Raw genomic sequence first — 18,542 nt, 5'->3', positions numbered from 1 at the left:
GCGATGGATAATAGGGCTATGAGCATGGTAACATTATGATACCATAGAGACGGGACTTTCATAGAATCGTTGATTTCTTACTCTGATGAAAAAAGAACATACGGTCATGAAAGATGATCGAGGTAGAGAATAGATTTATTATATGTCAATTAATTTTTTGATATTAAACAATGTCGGATTACATTTATGATCTATCTATTTCAACCCTCTCACGTACAAACATTTTATCCACCACAGCACAAGAATAGATACATCATGAGGAGATGGAAACGGACATTCTACTTTGTATTTTTGATATGAAGATGTGTGTTCGCTGGATTCCGGCGTGGAAATGTCAACCTCTCCATCCCATGAATGATGTGTTTGACTCCGAGCACACTTTTCTGATTCCTTGGTAGAATTCAACACTTACCATCATAAAAATGTGATTCCTCGCTCCAAGTCTCCATATGCCTTGACAATACATCATACCCCATTGACTTGTCTCCTCCTATATATGCATACAAAAGCTCCAAATAACAGTGTGCGGTGTACATCACATCACGGGTGGGCCACAACAACCGCTTTAATTTCCGCGCTGGCTGCCCGCTCGCACCGGCTCCTCCGGTGGCTCGCGCCCTCGGGGCTCACCGATCCGACGGTCGAGGTCGCTCCATCGGACCGCTCCCCGTCCGCCAAACAGGGCGCTCTTTATTCCTCACCCGCTTCCTCGAAACAGAAAGAGGAGGCGATGGATTGGAATCGATGCCCAACGAGAGCGAGATGGATCAGTACAGGTAAACTAAATCATATAAAAAAAGGAAGCAATCATCGACTCGTCCTTCCTACCCGCAACCTTACCTTCCTTGGAGAGACGGTGTCAAGTGGGTCCCATTTGTGATCTTACAAATAACCAGGCACGTAGGTAGGACGGGTGGACTTGCAAAGCTGATTTAGAGCGAGAGATTCTTTCGCGGTGTTCCCCTCTCTCTCTCTCTCTCTCTCTCTCTCTCTCTCTCTCTATCTCTTTGGGGTCGCCCTTTTCTAGTTTAATACCGGATCCATTTGTCTTTTCCATTTTTTATTTTATTTTTGGGTCCAAGCTTCCATTTGCTTTTCGGGAGGGCGATCGATCGGGGGAGAGGGAGGCGACGACAGAAGGAATCCGAAGAGGGGAAAGGAGATCCTTCAGCCCTTCCTTTCCCCATCATCTCCTTGGTCTCGATTCGACACGGGCGGGGGATTCGGGGTCATTTGGGGGCCGGGGGTGGCCGATGTGGTGATCTCGAAACCCTCGTCGAGCGAATCGGGCAGCGCAATAGCCGCAGAGGTGGCGGCGTGCCGGGGGAGCAGTCGCATCGTACCGGAGCTTTAGGGAACCCCATCTTTCTTGGTTTTGACTCCGGCCGGCGAGGGTAGCTGCCGCGATGGAGGTGGATGCCTCGATGTCGACGGATCCCGACCACGATCCGGCCGCGGAGAACCACCTTGACGGCTCCGGTGAGCCCTCGTCGCCGCCGACGCCGGCGGTCGGGCAGGGTCAGCCCGTCTTGGTTGGGCCGAGGCCTGCTCCGACGTATAGGGTGGTAAATTCGATCATCGAGAAGAAGGAGGACGGGGCTGGGTGCCGATGCGGGCACACGCTCACGGCCGTCCCGGCAGTCGGGGAGGAGGGAACGCCGGGGTTCATCGGCCCGCGGCTTATCCTGTTTGGTGGTGCGACGGCGTTAGAGGGCAATTCGGCAGCACCACCATCTCCGGCAGGGAGTGCTGGAATCCGTATTCACTCTTTCTTGATTTCTTGACCCTTTTTAGCAGTACAAGTTTCTCGCTATATTCGATTGAATCTTTTAAGTCTTTTGTTCTAAGGGGGCCTTCATCGTAAGCAATTTTAGTCCTCTGATAGTTAGATTTACAGATTTGAAACTTTCTTGAATTTTGTGGAAGTTTTCCTATGTATTCATCAGGTTGGGGAAAGGGAGTTAATTATCATAGGTTTTCGTGTATGTTAATGGATTTAGCGCATGGTGGGCCATATATATACAGGCTTGGAATTGCATTTTTTTTGTTTTAGCGGGTAACATTTTTCATTCTTTAATTGCAGGTCTCGCAGGTGCAACTGCTGATGTTCATTGTTATGATGTGCTCTCAAACAGATGGACAAGGTAAATCTGTTGATAAACTCACAACATGGGCTCCTGATTTCATGAATTTATACTGGATGTTGCTTCATCTGAGCAAATTAACAATCTTATGAGAGCGACATTGTGTATAGTTATTTAATGAATTATCCCTTTGGTCATGTTGGAGCAATCTCTTATTATTGTAGTTGTGCCTGTGGCATTGATTGGTATCAGGTTGATGCCCCTTGGAGAACCACCATCGCCCAGGGCTGCACATGTTGCTACTGCTGTGGGAACTATGGTGGTAATTCAGGTAGCCCTAAAGTAAATATTTTTGATAGTTATACTTTAAAATATGATATTATAGTCGCATAGCTCACCCAGAGGGTTGTTCACATAAGACGCAGTTGCATGAGAATTCTTTCTTTCTTTCTTTAATTTATTGGAAACCATATAAAGGCTAAATTCTAGAGACAATTTGTATTTTGGGTTTATAATCAGGGTGGAATCGGCCCTGCTGGTTTGTCGGCTGAGGATCTTCATGTTCTGGACTTGACACAACAGAGGCCACGGTGGCATAGGTTATGATCAAATCTAAGCATTCATCTTGAGCAACATGTTCGCCTTGTAGTTGTCAAAACTGATCTATAACATTTATGATATAGAGTTGTTGTCCAAGGACCCGGCCCTGGACCGCGTTATGGTCATGTGATGGCTTTGGTTGGACAAAGATTTCTTCTGGCTATTGGTGGTAATGATGGTAGGTTTGTGCAGATAAAATCTGACATGTTCCAGAACAGTATATGTTTTTTTGCATTCTATGTTTTCACAGATGAGGTTTATGAGAAAAAGGGTAAATTTTGTCAGGTAAGCGACCTTTAGCTGATGTTTGGGCCCTAGACACTGCTGCCAAACCCTATGAATGGAGAAAATTGGAACCAGAAGGTGAAGGCCCACCACCATGCATGTAAGTAATTGAGAGTTTGATTTGACCAATGAGGTTCTTGTTATACTGTTACGGGGAAAATGTGGTATTCATTGCATCTTTCGGCATTGCCTCTAGTGTTAGCACTCTTGTGCATCCAAAAACACTTGATGCAACATGTAAACATTGCTTCTTTAGAGTGATCCTTACATAATTGTGAATACATTTCCAGCCTATTATTATTTTTGCATATCTGTCAACTACACAAATTTTCAGTGTTTCATAATGAAAAGAAACTGTAAGAACTATAAGGATTGATTTGTATGATAATAATTATGATCCAGTCATGGAAAGCATGTTTTGCAAGCTGAGGATGTTCTAGATGGCAAGTTGGTCTTTTATGCCCAGAAGGTGCTGGAACATGACAAAGACGATGGAAAGGTGTTTTGCCATAGTCCTCATGCTTAACAAGTTTGATGCGAGCATTCACAAAATTTCGGCGAGCTTACTAAACTTTGTTTTTGTGGCTTTTTGTTGGTCTCATCTGTGTTTCATTTTGATTATGATATTCATAATCATAAGAACACAAATAAAAAGATACAATTCAGTCCACAAAACAAGAAACATCATTGTTCAACACGTTGTCCTATTCAGAAAATATATTTGTGTATATGGTTAAATCAACGTCATATACAATTCTGTACAAGTATACTGTGGCTGAAATAAACTCATTGATGGACACATTTCAAGTTCTGATGCATGATGAATTTAGTGAGCCTTCTAGAATAAGCTAAGTCCATGAAAACTAGTTGTTAGACTGGCTGATTTTTCCCCTGGAGGAGGAACCAATATAAGTTCTATTGAAATTGATGAGTGATGGAAGTTCTTAGTAACACGTGTTTCAGTAGTCGAATAAGAACTTTTTATTTTGATATTAAATCTATTAACAAGTCGCAATTGAAAGAATGATTATAATTGATTGAACCTAAAACCAGGTTAAGAGTCATGGACTGTATTTCAGACAAATATTTTTGTCTTTTACCCCCCCAAAAGGCATGTGACTATTTCAGATACTTCATGTCCATTTTTATGTGGAGTTTGTGGTCTGTATCTTCCTACATTTTGTTTCTATTTAAGATGTTAAAATCTTTTACATTGATTTTTGTCTTTGTATTTAAGATGTTCAACTGTGTGCTTTGCAATTAAAAAAATGTAATACCTTCTCAATCATTAATGTTAAATTTTACCACTTGCTTTTGTTTAGGTATGCAACTGCAAGTGCACGCTCTGATGGTCTTCTTCTGCTATGCGGAGGGAGAGATGCTAACAGCGTGGTGAGTAAAATATTTCTTCTTTTTTTTTATTGTTGGTAGTTGTACTTGGATGACATGTAAGACAATCAGTAGGAGGAAATTTGTGGTTGTTTTTTGTTGAAGTGCAAAGTCTTTAGTTGGATGGATTAGGGCCAAATAATCTGCTTAAAGGGTGCAAGGTTGCTAATTAATTTGTTTTTTTCTTAAGTGCCAAGTATGTCTCTATTTTCCTGTTGGAGGGCCTATGTTCTAGATAGAAAGTGCCATGTGAAGCATGTGGACTTGTGGTGTAGTGATAAGTAGTTTTTTGGTCACATGGACTTTTGTTTCTTGGATGTGTTTGCATGACTGCATCTCTTCCTAGGATGAATGCCTTTTTATACTTCTAAAAGAGTCAAAAGTTCTGATAGTTGAGTTTTTTCGCATGTTGTACATGCATCTGCATATGCATAATTGGTGAAAATTGATTGTCATACTATTTTGTGAGGTGTTGTATTTGGGACAGAAACCAAATACAAGCTTTTCCTGTTGTATTTAGTTACCAAAATATTGAAACTTGAAAGATGCTTTTGGGCACACTAATAAACGTTGCTCTTCAAGAAAACAAGCATCGGCTAAGGAATTGTGGGGGAAGCAGTGACCAAAGGTGGCTGATGCAATCTCGCCTCTAAGTATCGGCTAAGAAGTTGTGGTATCCATCACGGTCGTCAAAGGAACTACCATCACGTAAAGTATATAGGTCTGGTTCATATTGCTTTTGGAAGGTAGGGTTCCAGCAGACAGCAGTTTGAGACTTGGGAAAATTTGATGATAGTTCACAAGATTTGATGCAAGATCAGGGCCTGATAATGGTGATGCGATGGAATCAATCGGATTGGATCAACAAGATTGGAAAAGGCCGAGAAAACAGTTCAATTTTATAATAAAAAATTTAAAATATAAATGTAGAAGATAAACACATTAAAAGGTATATATATATATATATATATATATATATATATATATATATTTTACATGATATCAATTTTTCTAACGCATAATACATATCTTGCCCAAAAAACATAATAAATGTCATTAAATAAAAAACAATGTATAATACCGAAAAGTTTGCAGTGGGATGGGTAGGTAACATTCAGTACTAGGCAACAAATAAGAAATTAAGCATTAGACAAGAGGTGAAATTAAATCATAAATCATTATGATCAACAAGTTTATTGGTCACATACTAAACCAGAAAATCAAACACCAAATACTATACCTTGTAATGGTAAATACACTTAATAGTTAACTGAGGGAATATAAATAATGTAAGTTATTACATCCAATGAATAATGACAACATGGGGTCAAATGTTGAGAGTTGCTCCTGCTGCTTCACTTAACCAATGTGATAGATTGGCATGAGGTTGAGTCCACTAGCATAAAGAAATCTTGATTTGGCTGGTAGAACATCAGCTTATCGGTGAGAACAGATGAATCAGATGTTGAGAGTTGCTCCTGCTGCTTCACTTCACCAATGCGATAGATTGGAATGAGGTTGAGCCCACTAGCATAAGGAAATCTTGGTTTGGCTGCTAGAACATCAGCTTGTTGGTGAGAACAGCTGAATCAGATGGAGATTGGAATTGTGCAATTCTTTCATGGAATTAGAAAATTTTGAATTTTCTGGTCAATTATGAACAGTTTCAGCCATTCTCACTGATGATGTTATATCAGCTAGATTGTAGTTTCTCCGTTCAAAAGGGATCGATCGATCGAGTTTGAAGACTGTGACGACTCCCTTGAAATCTTCTTTTTACATATAACAAAAGCTAACAGAACTTCGTATGTCAAATTAAAACATGTTGAATTTAAGGGCATCTTTGTCTTCTTTATTTTATCATAATATTGCTCCAGTTAAACTTGTCCTGATTCTATTTAGTTATGTTTTGGATGTGAACTTTGGTAACAAAGCCAAACAACGGGGTCATATTTGTTGGGTTTTAGGGTTTGAGGGATATGTAGTAAAGTGGTGATTTTGAAGGATAAATGGGATATGCCCATGAAAATTCCCAATTTTTGAGGGATCAGTGCCCAAAGTTCCCAAGATGAAATCACATTGGTCGTTAAGATGTTTGTGAGGTACTAAGTTCTTATCAGCTCCAAAATCATTTTCAACTTTGTTTCCCTATTTATGATTTTGCTACCCTAAAAAACTTATACCATTTTTCTTTTATGTTTTCATGTTCTATATATTTGTAATTACTGTTCATTTCACATCAATTCATAAGATGACTAATCTCTATCACCATCCACGTGCCTTGCTAATCCAGGCAAATTTAACTTTTCAAGTTTTAAAAGTTACCGGTCCAGTCTTGGTAATATTCTCTTTCATCCTAAGTTTGTATGTTTTATGTCAATCCATAGGAATAATGGCTACATAGGCATGAGAATTTTGTTGTAACATTCAGATCTCAGTGAGAAAGTAGCTACAGTATTTTCAGCATATTAGTTTATGAACTGAACATTAATCACATGACTCAAAAATGCATATTTTAGCATCAAGGATGGTTCTAGCAGTCCGTACCAAATATATTTAACAGCATGCTTTTTAGCACCAAGGATGATTCTAGCAGTCTGTACCAAATATATTTAACTGTATGTTCCATCCTAGGCACTAATCAGGTCAATAATCTTAACAAACCCATGATACAAAAATAGGATAAGCTAAAGAGCATTATAAAGTCAACAAAATGTATGAGTTACAAGTCTGCATAAATTTATCCAACATATGACAAAGGAATAAGACCTTAAAAAAATTCATATATATATCAATGAATGTATTAACAAAGCTTCATATGTCTAAATGTATATATGTTGGATATGTGGCTTACTAGTAATTAGGGTCTTTCATCACAAAAAGTAAAATACATAAGTGAGAATCTTTGTACAGATAGGAGGGATATGCTATGATCTCGTGATCAGTTTGGACTGGTCATGGCTCATGATTAACCTGGCTTTGGTGGACCCGACATAATCTCAGTTACATTATTAACATACTTTTTAACTTTTTAGGTTTTCTTTTTGGGATTTGGTCCCGCTTCCCTGATTACTTGTTCTTGAAACCTCGGATGATAAGCATGGTTTAAGTTTGGCTATGTACTTTATGTTAAGCATATAAACTGATGATATTCCTAAGTGATACTTGTCTTATGAAGACATGATGACCATGTAGGATCTCTTGTAATTATTTGTCTGCGATTTCATTAACTGTTACTGAGGTGAGCTGATTAGTGAACATTGTGTTGATTCTGTAGCCTTTATCAAGTGCATATGGTCTTGCAAAACACAGGGATGGGCGTTGGGAATGGGCTATGGCTCCTGGTGTCTCTCCGTCTCCAAGATACCAGCATGCAGCTGTGAGATTCTCATTTCTTTTTGCAACTGTTTTCCATTCTTATTGCTTATTATTACAACACTAGATATTTATGTTCAGAAGCATTGTTTTTTTTAGGTTTTTGTTAATGCAAGACTTCATGTGTCTGGAGGGGCCCTTGGTGGTGGACGGATGGTAGATGACTCTTCAAGCATTGCAGGTAAGTTGCACTCATTCAAATGGAGGCTTTTAGGTGGACCGATTTCTTTCATGAATCCTTGTGATAATATTAACTCATTTAGTTAGAAGCATACTGACTGGTTTTAAATCATTCCTTTAAAGCTTTGTACTTATTGGATATCTAAATATGATTGGAAAAAGGTGCTGTTGTTATCTATCCACTGACTTTGCATTTCTGTAGGTGGACACCAAATTGTGAAATACTTGTATCCAGGATTCATTGTGCAACTGATGGTTTTGTTCTTTAATGATGCTGCCTGAGTGAATACTTGTGCATATTTTGGTTACTAGAGAAACAAAAATTTGAAATTGGCAGGGTTAGGAAAATGAAAATAGGTCTGGAAGATTGGTGTTATTATAAACCAGGAACAGTTATCCAGAATGAATTATCCCTTATGTTAATCTTGGAGGAAAATTCTTGTTTCCTTTGTTAATTGAGCTGAAATTGTCAACTGGAACTGGTACAATCATAATATTCATTCAAGTTAGGCTAAAATGTCGAAGTTCAAAATATGATTGTTTTGTCAGAGTACATCAAGGTTGAAGCTTGACATTTGCAACATATTTATTATAGTTTTCATCTAACATGAATAATGAAATATGGCTGAACTTTTGTAGCTATAAAGATTGCATTATAAATATTTGATTAATTATACGTCAAAATGTATATGATCTTAATTTTCTTACCAGGAAAGTATTTTGAAGACTAAGGGAAATCTGAAAAAAACCACCAAAACTTGTGAAATGAGATGGACTCAGCAAAGTAGTGGCAAATTCTTTTATAGTTTTTTTTCTTCGTCTTTTTATAAATTATACACAATACTTTAGGACTTCGAGTCCTTGAACAAAATCTCAAGCAATATTAGTGACCATGAGAAGAACATGTAAATTAAAGGAAGTGAAGGTCTGGACACAAAATTATTAAAGCAGTGTTCTTTTTTCTTTTAATAAATTAGATGCAATAATTTAGGATTTATTGTGAACAAGATAACAAGCAACTAACAATTCTAAGAAGAAACTATAATTAATAGAGGAATTATGCTAAGGTTGCTTATCGACATATTTATATAAGAGACGGAGGTGCTTTGGTGCTCTTCTATATCTTAATCTACTGAACGTCAGTATGATACTAGTGGTTCCAGCTGATATACAGACCCTGACTAGTACCAGCCGAAAAAAATTAATAATAACCTGTCTCAGACCATATGGTCCAATACTGGTCCTTTGTTGGACAGATATTAACCAGTTGATTTGTACCATATTGATCCATGTTTAAAAACTTGCTTGATTTATAGATTATGTTTGAATCATGGGTCTATCATGTATTGTTTTTTATTTTTTTATGACTGTTTGTTACATTGCTAACTTGTTAAATGATCATATATTGTTTTTGTTGAGATATTACTCGTGGTGCATTATTACAGTCCCATATGATATGTATGGTCAAGATAGATATCATCAATGAGACCTTTTTTTTTTTTTTTTTGTGATTGGTGTCATAGATGATTGATTGTCATTCAGAGTCATTATTACAAAAAAAATAAAAGTTATATTTTATTGGTTTATCACATTGGTAGGACCAAAATTCATACCAAGCTTGAGGACTCATTGTATGGTACTGGTATTTAGAGGGGCCTGATATGTGTCTTGTCAGTCCTTGTTGTAATCAAGTTATTGACTGGGTGAAGTTGTTTAAAAAGTGTTTCTTAGGAACAGCTACTTCTAAAGCAGACGTACCTGTTAGTGACCTTAGAGATGAAATGCCTTAATTTGCTAATAATTATCTGGTATCTGGTTCATTGTCAGAACTGGAACCAAAATCGGATTTATATATTTTAAAATGGAATGGTCGATTCCCTTGACATGTTTGGTTTGTGATTCTGAATTTGGAATTTAAATCCATCTAGTTTATGAATAATTTTATCTATATTATTTTTTCATGAAGATATGTAGCTATAAGAAAATTGATTTCATAATATGCACAGATTTCACATATATTTAAATTATTGAGATCTAATACATAAAGCAAGATATTTTTGTTACATAAAATATCTTTCTTCAAATTGGGATTGAGAATTGAAACACTATAACATTAATAGGATTTTGACACCCCTCAAAGAGAGATTGGATTCACTCAAAGAGTAGGAATCAAAGTCCAAGATTGGCAACAAACTTTAGAAATCAGAATTGTCCACTTTTGTTCTGATTTAAGTGCTCAATCCCTGAAACAAAAGCCGTGTTGGTTTTGCTATTTTAGAGTACTAACATCACTGTCGTCATCCACTTTCCAAATTCTGCTGAAGATTTCCATGGAGCTTGTTTGAGTCAATGTTTTTCTTCATAGTAAGTGATATCAATATTGAAAGGCTTCAATGAGCACTAGTAGTAGGCTTAGATTAGATCAAGTCATGCTTTGTCCTTCAGAAACTTAATTGAGGAAAACTATGTTGAACATAGAAGTACAATTATAATTTTGAGTTTGATGATAGTATAAATGTTTTAGTCCCAGTTGAATTCACAAATATGAAGTATATAATGCCATTGTCCACATGCATTTAAAAGATTTTTTGTTTTTATCAAATGTTCTCTTTAGTCCCAGTTGAATGCAAACTTGTGAATTACATAATGCCCTAGTGCATAATAATTTCATCAATGTTCTCTTTACTTCTTCCAGAATACTGTTTATGTTCTATAATAACTTCTTTTCCTGCAGCTGAAGTATATGTTGGCTTAGTTGTTCATATCCTTTGTTTCATTCTTTGCAAACAATGTTTTCTGAAGCAAGCTGTGGAATGGAGTCCACATGGTTGCCCATGGTTGCTGCATGTAACTGTTCATTGAAATAAAGAAAATTGGTTCTTGCATTGATAATGTTGATGTGTTATTTTGGCTATTAATTTCTTGTTGCATGATTACAATGTTTCTTTAAGCATTTTTCCACAAATTACATATATAACAGTTATCTTGGTTTCTTAAGTTCTTCTCTGTGCTTTGTTTGGGTTAGTGTTGGATACTGCTGCTGGAGTTTGGTGTGATACAAAGTCTGTTGTCACTAGTCCCAGGACAGGTAGATATAGTGCAGATGCAGCTGGTGGTGATGCATCTGTTGAGCTCACACGGCGTTGTAGGCATGCAGCCGCTGCAGTTGGAGATTTGATCTTTATTTATGGAGGGTTACGTGGAGGTAACAACCAAACTTATTTATCTGTTCTAAAGAGTACTGGTTTTCATCCTTCTTTTAAAGGAAAAAAGAGGAAAGAGAAGGGGCATGAGTTATCAAAATTTCACCTCTCTATATTATCTTTATGTCATGAAAATGTTTCTGAGTAAGGGCTTTTGAGTTTTGACATATCTGTTTGTGCAAATTTTGGAAATAGCATATTTGTTCATACAAATTTTACTATATAAGCTCTTTCAAATAGTAATATTCTCCACATGTATCTCTCACATTGACATACATCCATAAAACCCAGCTTAACTACTACCAAATGTAGCGATCTATAGCTATTTTTAGTTAATGAGAGTATATAATACGAGGAGAGGTAGAGGAAGACCTAAAAATTTTTAATAGAAACTATAAATAAGGATTTAAGTATTCTGAATTTAATGAAACATATGGTGTCTTACATATCTCAATGGTGGCAAAAGATCTATGTAGCCAACCTCAAATAATTATGATTTATGATTTTTTGTTGTTGTTGTTGTAGAATACATAAAAATATAATAGAACTATAATACACTTAATGTTCCTGTCTTATAACAATCAAGAAATAGGGTATTAATATTAGAGCTTTATCCAACCATTCAATGACAGTCAGCTGAAGAAGATTTACTTTAAAGATGTTATACAATTTTTTTGAGTTTTGCAAGGATGCATTTGCTAAACTCATATTTGGAGGGATAAATATGAAAGTCAACAACTTTGGAGGGTTATGTATGCCCATTTTTCCTTCAAAGAAAATGCCATCATTTTGATTCTTAGCAGGCATGCGTTATTCTTGGGCTTTTTATTGGCTGACAATTTATTTACTCAGTGAGAGATTTATAACCATTTTCATCAATATTTCATTTTTATCTGTAGGTTTGTTTAGGATTTGTTTTAAAAAGTGAAATATGCTCTTTGTCAATATTTCATGCATCCTGAAATAATCTACCCTAACTAATCTTTTAAGATTTGACCAAATTTTATTACTTTGTACTAGCATGTCGATATTGATCTGCTCACGATAAATTTTTGAACCTTTATAAATAGGTTTGTTGATTTGTTTTTCATGAATATCATTGTCCTGTTATCATGCTGTACAAATACACTTTTGTTCAAAAAATTTATTATCTATAGCTGAGAAGGTAGGCATAAATACTTGTGGGATATCATACACAGAATCTTATTGTCTTACGTGTTCATGGTTTGTGTAGGCCCATGCATATCAATTAGCAATGGTTTGAGCTTTAAAATATTTACTGGAAAGTCACCTATCTAATTAGAATATTAATTTTGAATCGCAAGTGTTGTCTAAATAAAACAGATGAACAGTGCAGAAAAAGTTCTTGATGTTTGATTGTGCTGATAACTGACATGGATGTGGTGCAATTCTCTTGGATCTGTGGCCTGTCATCGATTCATTTTTATTTTTCATTATCATAATTCTTTACAATGTATATGCACTATCATAAAATTAAGATTATGGGAAAAAAGTCCAAGCAAAGAAGAATAAGTAATATTATGCTAGCATGACCACTTAATTACAATCTTTGAAAACCACCAGTCTCTTTATAGTTTATACTCTTTGATAGAACCATAAACTGATAAATCTGTTGTTGGTCTTTGGAGCAAGAACTTTAGAATAGGTATGTCTCAGACATAATTGTATGGTTAGATTAAATTCATTATGTCGAGTGAAATATTATACTCCGCTTCTTGAAGAGAGATTAGTTTTACGAAAGAATAGAATGTAGCAATGGGTTTGGCTTTAGATGGATTGTGTTTGTAGCTGGATTATTCCTTACATAACAAAATATCATTGTTTTTTTAACTATTTTCTTGCATGTCAATCAACATATTGTAATGGATTGGAACATATTGTACCAGAATGACACCTGCATGCACCATTGTGACATATGCCAGAGGTGTCAACCCAACATATTGATAAGCCAATATGTGACATATGCTGATCGGTACAGTGATCATGCAGTGCCAGGAAGATATGACAAACTCCCCACAACAGCAATGACAAATTTGCCTACCATTACGTATAACTCCTTGTGATGTGAAACCAGTGATTGAAAAAGGCGCTCGGGCGCTCGCCTAGGCGCTCGGGCGAGGCGAGGCGAGGCCCGAGCGCCTCGCTAATCTCCCAGGCGGCGCGCTTCAAACAGGCGTCGCCTGGGCGCTCGCCCGAGCTCAGGCGCTGGGCGCTTCGGGCGAGCGCCTGGGTAAACCAAGGCGACCGAACCAGGATTTTAGGTCTGGTTCGGTCCTGGTTCGGTTATTAGTTGGTTCAATCGAACCAACTAAATCGATATAACCCTTACCCAACCCGCTGCCGCTCCCGCTCCCGATCCCGATCCCGATCTCGTTGCTCGCCGCTGTCGCTGCTCGCAAACGCTGCCGTTGTCGCCACTCGCCGCTGTCGCTGCTCGCAAACGCTACCTCTGTCGCCGCTCGCGCCTCCTGCTGCTCGTCGCTCCTGCTCCCGTTGCCGCAGCTCGTCGCTGTCGCTGCTCGCGCCTCCCGCTGCTCGCCGCTCCTGCTCCCGTTGTCGCTGCTCGCGCCTCCCGCTGCTTGCGCCTCCCACTGTTCGCGCCCCCCGCGAGCCCTCCCGCTGCTCGCAGCTCCCGCTCCCTTTCCCGCTGCCGCTCGCCGCTGTCGTTGTCGCCGCTCGCCGCTGCTGCTGTCGCCGCTGCTTCCTCGTTTCTCCGTCAGCAGGTTTATACTGTTAATGTGATTATATTTATTAATTATATTATATATTTTTATTTAAAATTTTAAATAATTATATTTATTAATTATATTATATATTTTTATATTTTAGCGCCTCGCTTCGCTCGGGCGAGCGTTTGGGCGAGCGCCTAACGCCTCGGGCGTTTTTGGACTTTGGCGCCTTTTGGCGCCTAACGCTTTTTAAATCACTGTGTGAAACAATAATCGTTGCCTAACATTGTGTTTTAACTTTTAACTATAATGATCTACCATTTGTTCCTTTGTTTCAAAATTTTTGGCACCTAAAGTTGAACCATTTATGAACAGTGAATTAAATACCCCCATACACTGTTGATAGTATTGAGGTTGTGCCAAAAAATTGCAACCACAGTTTGGAGATATTAGCCACAATATTTGTTGTATAACACCACATCCAATCAATCACAAGCAGGAGAGAATGTCTGGTCTGAGTGGAATCATTTAATGTTGACTTAGATTAAGCTGATAGTGTCAGTAAAAAGCACCATTGATCATCAGGTACTTTTTCTTTTTTTTTTAAATTGCATAATTAGGGTGCCATTTTTGTTCAAAATGATTTTGACCAAGCATTACTAGAGAAGGAAAACAATCCTTTGAATGTCTTAACTCATTGCTGTGTTTTGCTCATATATGTATATCTGTTTTGTTATCTTGGAATATGCACAACAAATGGAGTTTTTCGATGATGTTTGTTCGAGATCTGTGTGAACTGTCACATGTTTTAGTTCTTAACTAGATTGTGGTTTTGCTACAGGTGTGCTTCTTGATGATTTACTTGCTGCTGAAGATCTGGCTGCTGCTGAAACAACAAGTGCCGCTTCTCATGCTGCAGCAGCAGCTGCTGCTCTTAATGTACAATCTGGAAGAATGCCTGGAAGATACACATATTCTGATGAAAGATCAAGGCAAGATATTCCTGAAACAGTTCCTGATGGTGAAATCATGGTGGGAACTCCTGTTGCTCCTCCACTAAATGGGGATATGTACACTGACATAAGCACTGAAAACGCATTGCTGCAGGGATCAAGGTATTCTACTAGTTATCACTAAATATTCGTGACATTTTTCGTTTTTTTCCTATAATTTCTTCCACAAATTTCTGATGTTAGCTACAAATTGCTCATTTTTTGTCATTCAAGTTCTTAGGTTAGATTGCCTAGAATTTTGTAGAATATGTTGCTTATGGCTGATTTTGCTGCAGGAGACCGAGCAAAGGTGTTGAGTATTTAGTCGAAGCCTCAGCAGCAGAGGCTGAGGCAATTAGTGCTACTTTAGCTGCTGCGAAGGCACGACAAATTAATGGTGAAGTTGAACAATTGCCCGATAGAGATCGTGGTTCAGAAGCCACACCAAGTGGGAAGCCAATCTCAAGCATGGATAAGGTGCCAGATCCTTTTGCAAATAATACACCACCAGCAGGGGTTCGGCTTCACCATAGAGCGGTTAGTGTAGTACGTCAACATGTTGGTTATAGCCTTTTTGGCTTTATATTCTCACACTAGCTGTCAGAAAAAAATGATGACACAAATATTTCTTTGACCTTCAAATTCAACATGTGCACAATGCAGGTGGTGGTAGCTGCAGAGACAGGAGGTGCGTTGGGTGGTATGGTCAGACAGCTTTCAATCGATCAGTTTGAAAATGAAGGCAGGAGGGTCAGTTATGGTACTCCTGAGAGTGCTACTGCAGCCAGGAAGTTGTTAGATAGACAAATGTCTATTAATACTGTGCCCAAAAAGGTAGACTTTATTTTTATAAAGTAAAAACTAAAAACAAGCTATATTTATAAGTTTCATGCACTTTAGAGTTGCATATTTGGCTTGATTCATGGGAAATATGATGCTTTTTACTTGTTTATATAATCTTGGTTGCTTATATTTAAGATACTGACAATAGCAAATTTGAAATGATTAAAATTTCTTCTAGCACTATTAGTTAAAAAAATCAACCTGCAATAGAAACTCAAGAATTGAGCATCGGAGCTAGTATATCAAATGTGTGCTTATATATGTATTTGCCTCTGCATCTTGCATAAAGTGACCTCATCTTATTCCTGGATATATGTAACACTGATCCAGGTTATAGCACATCTTTTGAAGCCACGTGGTTGGAAGCCCCCTGTACAGAGACAGTTTTTCTTAGATTGCAATGAAATTGCAGATCTGTGTGACAGCGCTGAAAGAATATTTACTGGGGAGCCAAGTGTTCTACAAATAAAAGCTCCTGTCAAGATCTTTGGTGATTTACATGGTCAGTTTGGAGATCTCATGCGGTTATTTGATGAGTATGGAGCTCCTTCAACAGCAGGGGACGTAGCGTGAGTATCTTGTTTATATGCATGAATTGCGACTTGATTTGTCAAAGTGATATGTGTTACCTTAGATTCCAGCTTCTTCGAGTTAGCATAAATTTTAATTGCTTTTTGTTTTTGCTTCTGATTTGCTGTATAAACAGACTCAATACTCTATTCCAACCTTGTTTAATATACTTATTGTACTTTTGGTTGCATATTCTGAGCTGCTTGCTTCCCATTGTATAATTTTCAGAACATGGACTGCCATTTCTTGTTAGGACGTATTTTTTAATTGTGTTTAGGTGAATTTTGTCCTTCATGCAATGCTGATTCTCTTTTATGTCTTTCAGTTATATCGATTACCTCTTCTTGGGAGACTATGTTGATCGTGGTCAGCATAGCTTAGAGACAATTTCTCTTCTTCTTGCATTGAAGGTATTATAGGGATGGTCTCATGCATCTAGTGTTGGATTTAGTCTTTCTGCAACTATGATTTAAGAAGATAATTCCTTGTTAAAGTAAATATTTATCTTTTTTATTTTGTATGGCAGGTTGAGCATCCTCATAATGTACATTTAATCCGTGGAAATCATGAGGCAGCAGATATCAATGCTTTATTTGGCTTCCGGATTGAGTGCATCGAGCGAATGGTACTTATTTGTTGTTTGCAAGTTTTTGAGCTCTTTCTTTCTATTCACTACTTTCATTATCTGGAAACAGGGAGAGCGAGATGGGATCTGGACCTGGCATCGCTTTAACCGACTTTTTAATTGGCTGCCTTTAGCCGCATTGATTGAAAAGAAAATTATCTGCATGCATGGTGGGATAGGTCGGTCCATAAATCATGTGGAGCAGATTGAGAACCTTCAGCGTCCAATCACAATGGAAGCAGGCTCGATAGTTCTTATGGATCTTCTGTGGTCTGTGTTCTACAAGTAGCTTTTTGTCCGATATACAATTTAGTTTATCAGTAACTAATGCAGTTGTTAGTTTCCTAATAATTTAGGTCTGATCCTACTGAAAATGATAGCGTTGAGGGGCTTCGACCAAATGCTAGGGGTCCAGGCCTCGTCACTTTTGGGGTTAGAATCTTAGCCTTTACTTTTGTGTGTTTGTTGATGTGCACGGTGATATCAATCTCAAGTGTTGCTGCAGCCTGATCGTGTTATGGAGTTCTGCAATAACAATGACCTCCAGTTGATAGTACGAGCACATGAGTGTGTGATGGATGGTTTTGAGCGTTTTGCTCAGGGACATTTGATTACTCTTTTCTCTGCAACCAATTATTGTGGTATGAATGTGTTTTTAACATGCTTGGCTTCTGATTTTAGGTTGTTGCCCCTAATTTTTCTAAATGATCTGTGTGGGTATAGGGACTGCAAACAATGCAGGGGCAATTTTGGTTTTAGGAAGAGACCTTGTGGTTGTCCCAAAACTCATTCATCCTTTACCCCCTGCTATTAGTTCACCTGATGCGTCGCCAGAGCATCACACCGAAGATACATGGATGCAGGTGTTGCACTGTTCCTTCTACAAATCTAGTTCTCGATGATGCATTCCCCGTGTTCTTGATGTTTTTTTTTCTACTGGCTCCACGGTTTTTTGATCCTTGGACTGCTTCTTTTGTTGCATCAGGAACTCAATGCCAACAGGCCCCCGACACCAACCCGGGGCCGACCTCAATCATCAAATGATCGAGGTTCTCTTGCCTGGATATAGCAATCATCTGAGAGATGCCGCAGTCAATCATATTCTCTGTCTGGTCTGAGGCTTTACTGGGATATGTGACTGGCCCATTTCAAACACAAGGAACCATTTTTGCTAGTTTGAAGCGACATCGATCACTGCTGTAAAGGTCTATAAGAGGTCAGCACAAGAGCTACACGTTGAAGTTGCAAAGAAAAAGCTGGCATCTGTGGATGAGCAACTGATACATAACCCAACACGTATCATGTGGCTGGTTCACTGCACCTGGATGAAACCAGTCCGAAGCTGCCTCGGTTCCTTGCAAGGTTCACCTGTGTATATGTAGCTGCCGGATAGGTGTGTGTGTACGTTGGTTTTCTATTCACCATTGGAATTATTGGTAGGTTCTCTCTGGTATGTATGTATTCTTTGGTGCATTCAGTTTTGTTTGAGGGACACAAAATAGTTTTGGTAACAGCCACACGAGTTCTAAGATCCATGGGAAGTCCTGTATCATAGCGCCATCTCTACTTGCAGCACTTGTATTTTTGTTGGTGTTGGGTCTGGTACCTGGCGAATTCAAATTTATTCTGAGCAAACATTATGGTCATCCGAGTCTTATTGTAGGAGATTAATATCAGTTGAATACGCAGGAGATTTGAGCTCTACT

At 38.2% G+C, this 18,542-nt stretch overlaps 1 protein-coding gene across 1 annotated transcript; it reads left to right on the top strand.

The window, feature by feature from the left end:
- The first annotated feature begins 1,004 nt into the window (after positions 1-1,004).
- LOC103993978 (serine/threonine-protein phosphatase BSL2 homolog) lies at positions 1,005-18,540 on the top strand. The gene is made up of 21 exons (XM_009414228.3): positions 1,005-1,758; positions 2,084-2,144; positions 2,337-2,415; positions 2,604-2,683; positions 2,768-2,862; positions 2,970-3,069; positions 4,292-4,361; positions 7,636-7,737; positions 7,833-7,914; positions 10,939-11,118; positions 14,648-14,921; positions 15,095-15,335; positions 15,462-15,632; positions 15,972-16,210; positions 16,537-16,621; positions 16,738-16,836; positions 16,907-17,106; positions 17,193-17,268; positions 17,342-17,477; positions 17,560-17,699; positions 17,822-18,540. The coding sequence occupies exons 1-21, from the start codon at positions 1,407-1,409 to the stop codon at positions 17,903-17,905; spliced, it is 2,946 nt and encodes a 981-aa protein (XP_009412503.2). The 5' UTR covers positions 1,005-1,406; the 3' UTR covers positions 17,906-18,540.
- Positions 18,541-18,542: the final 2 nt, after the last annotated feature.

This window comes from Musa acuminata, chromosome BXJ2-8 (genome assembly GCF_036884655.1).
Source record: "Musa acuminata AAA Group cultivar baxijiao chromosome BXJ2-8, Cavendish_Baxijiao_AAA, whole genome shotgun sequence".
NCBI lineage: Eukaryota > Viridiplantae > Streptophyta > Magnoliopsida > Zingiberales > Musaceae > Musa > Musa acuminata.
The sequence above is the reverse complement of the archived record's forward strand: the minus strand, read 5'-3'. Positions and strand labels throughout refer to the sequence as shown.

What these genes read in the sequence shown, in the direction of transcription:
- LOC103993978 (XM_009414228.3), top strand. Translation starts at nt 1,407, where the DNA reads ATGGAGGTGGATGCCTCGATGTCGACGGATCCCGACCACGATCCGGCC. An exon ending in CTCTTCTTCTTGCATTGAAG is followed by an intron (nt 16,622 to 16,737) that starts GTATTATAGGGA and finishes TTTGTATGGCAG; the next exon opens with GTTGAGCATCCTCATAATGT. An exon ending in GTTCTTATGGATCTTCTGTG is followed by an intron (nt 17,107 to 17,192) that starts GTCTGTGTTCTA and finishes CTAATAATTTAG; the next exon opens with GTCTGATCCTACTGAAAATG.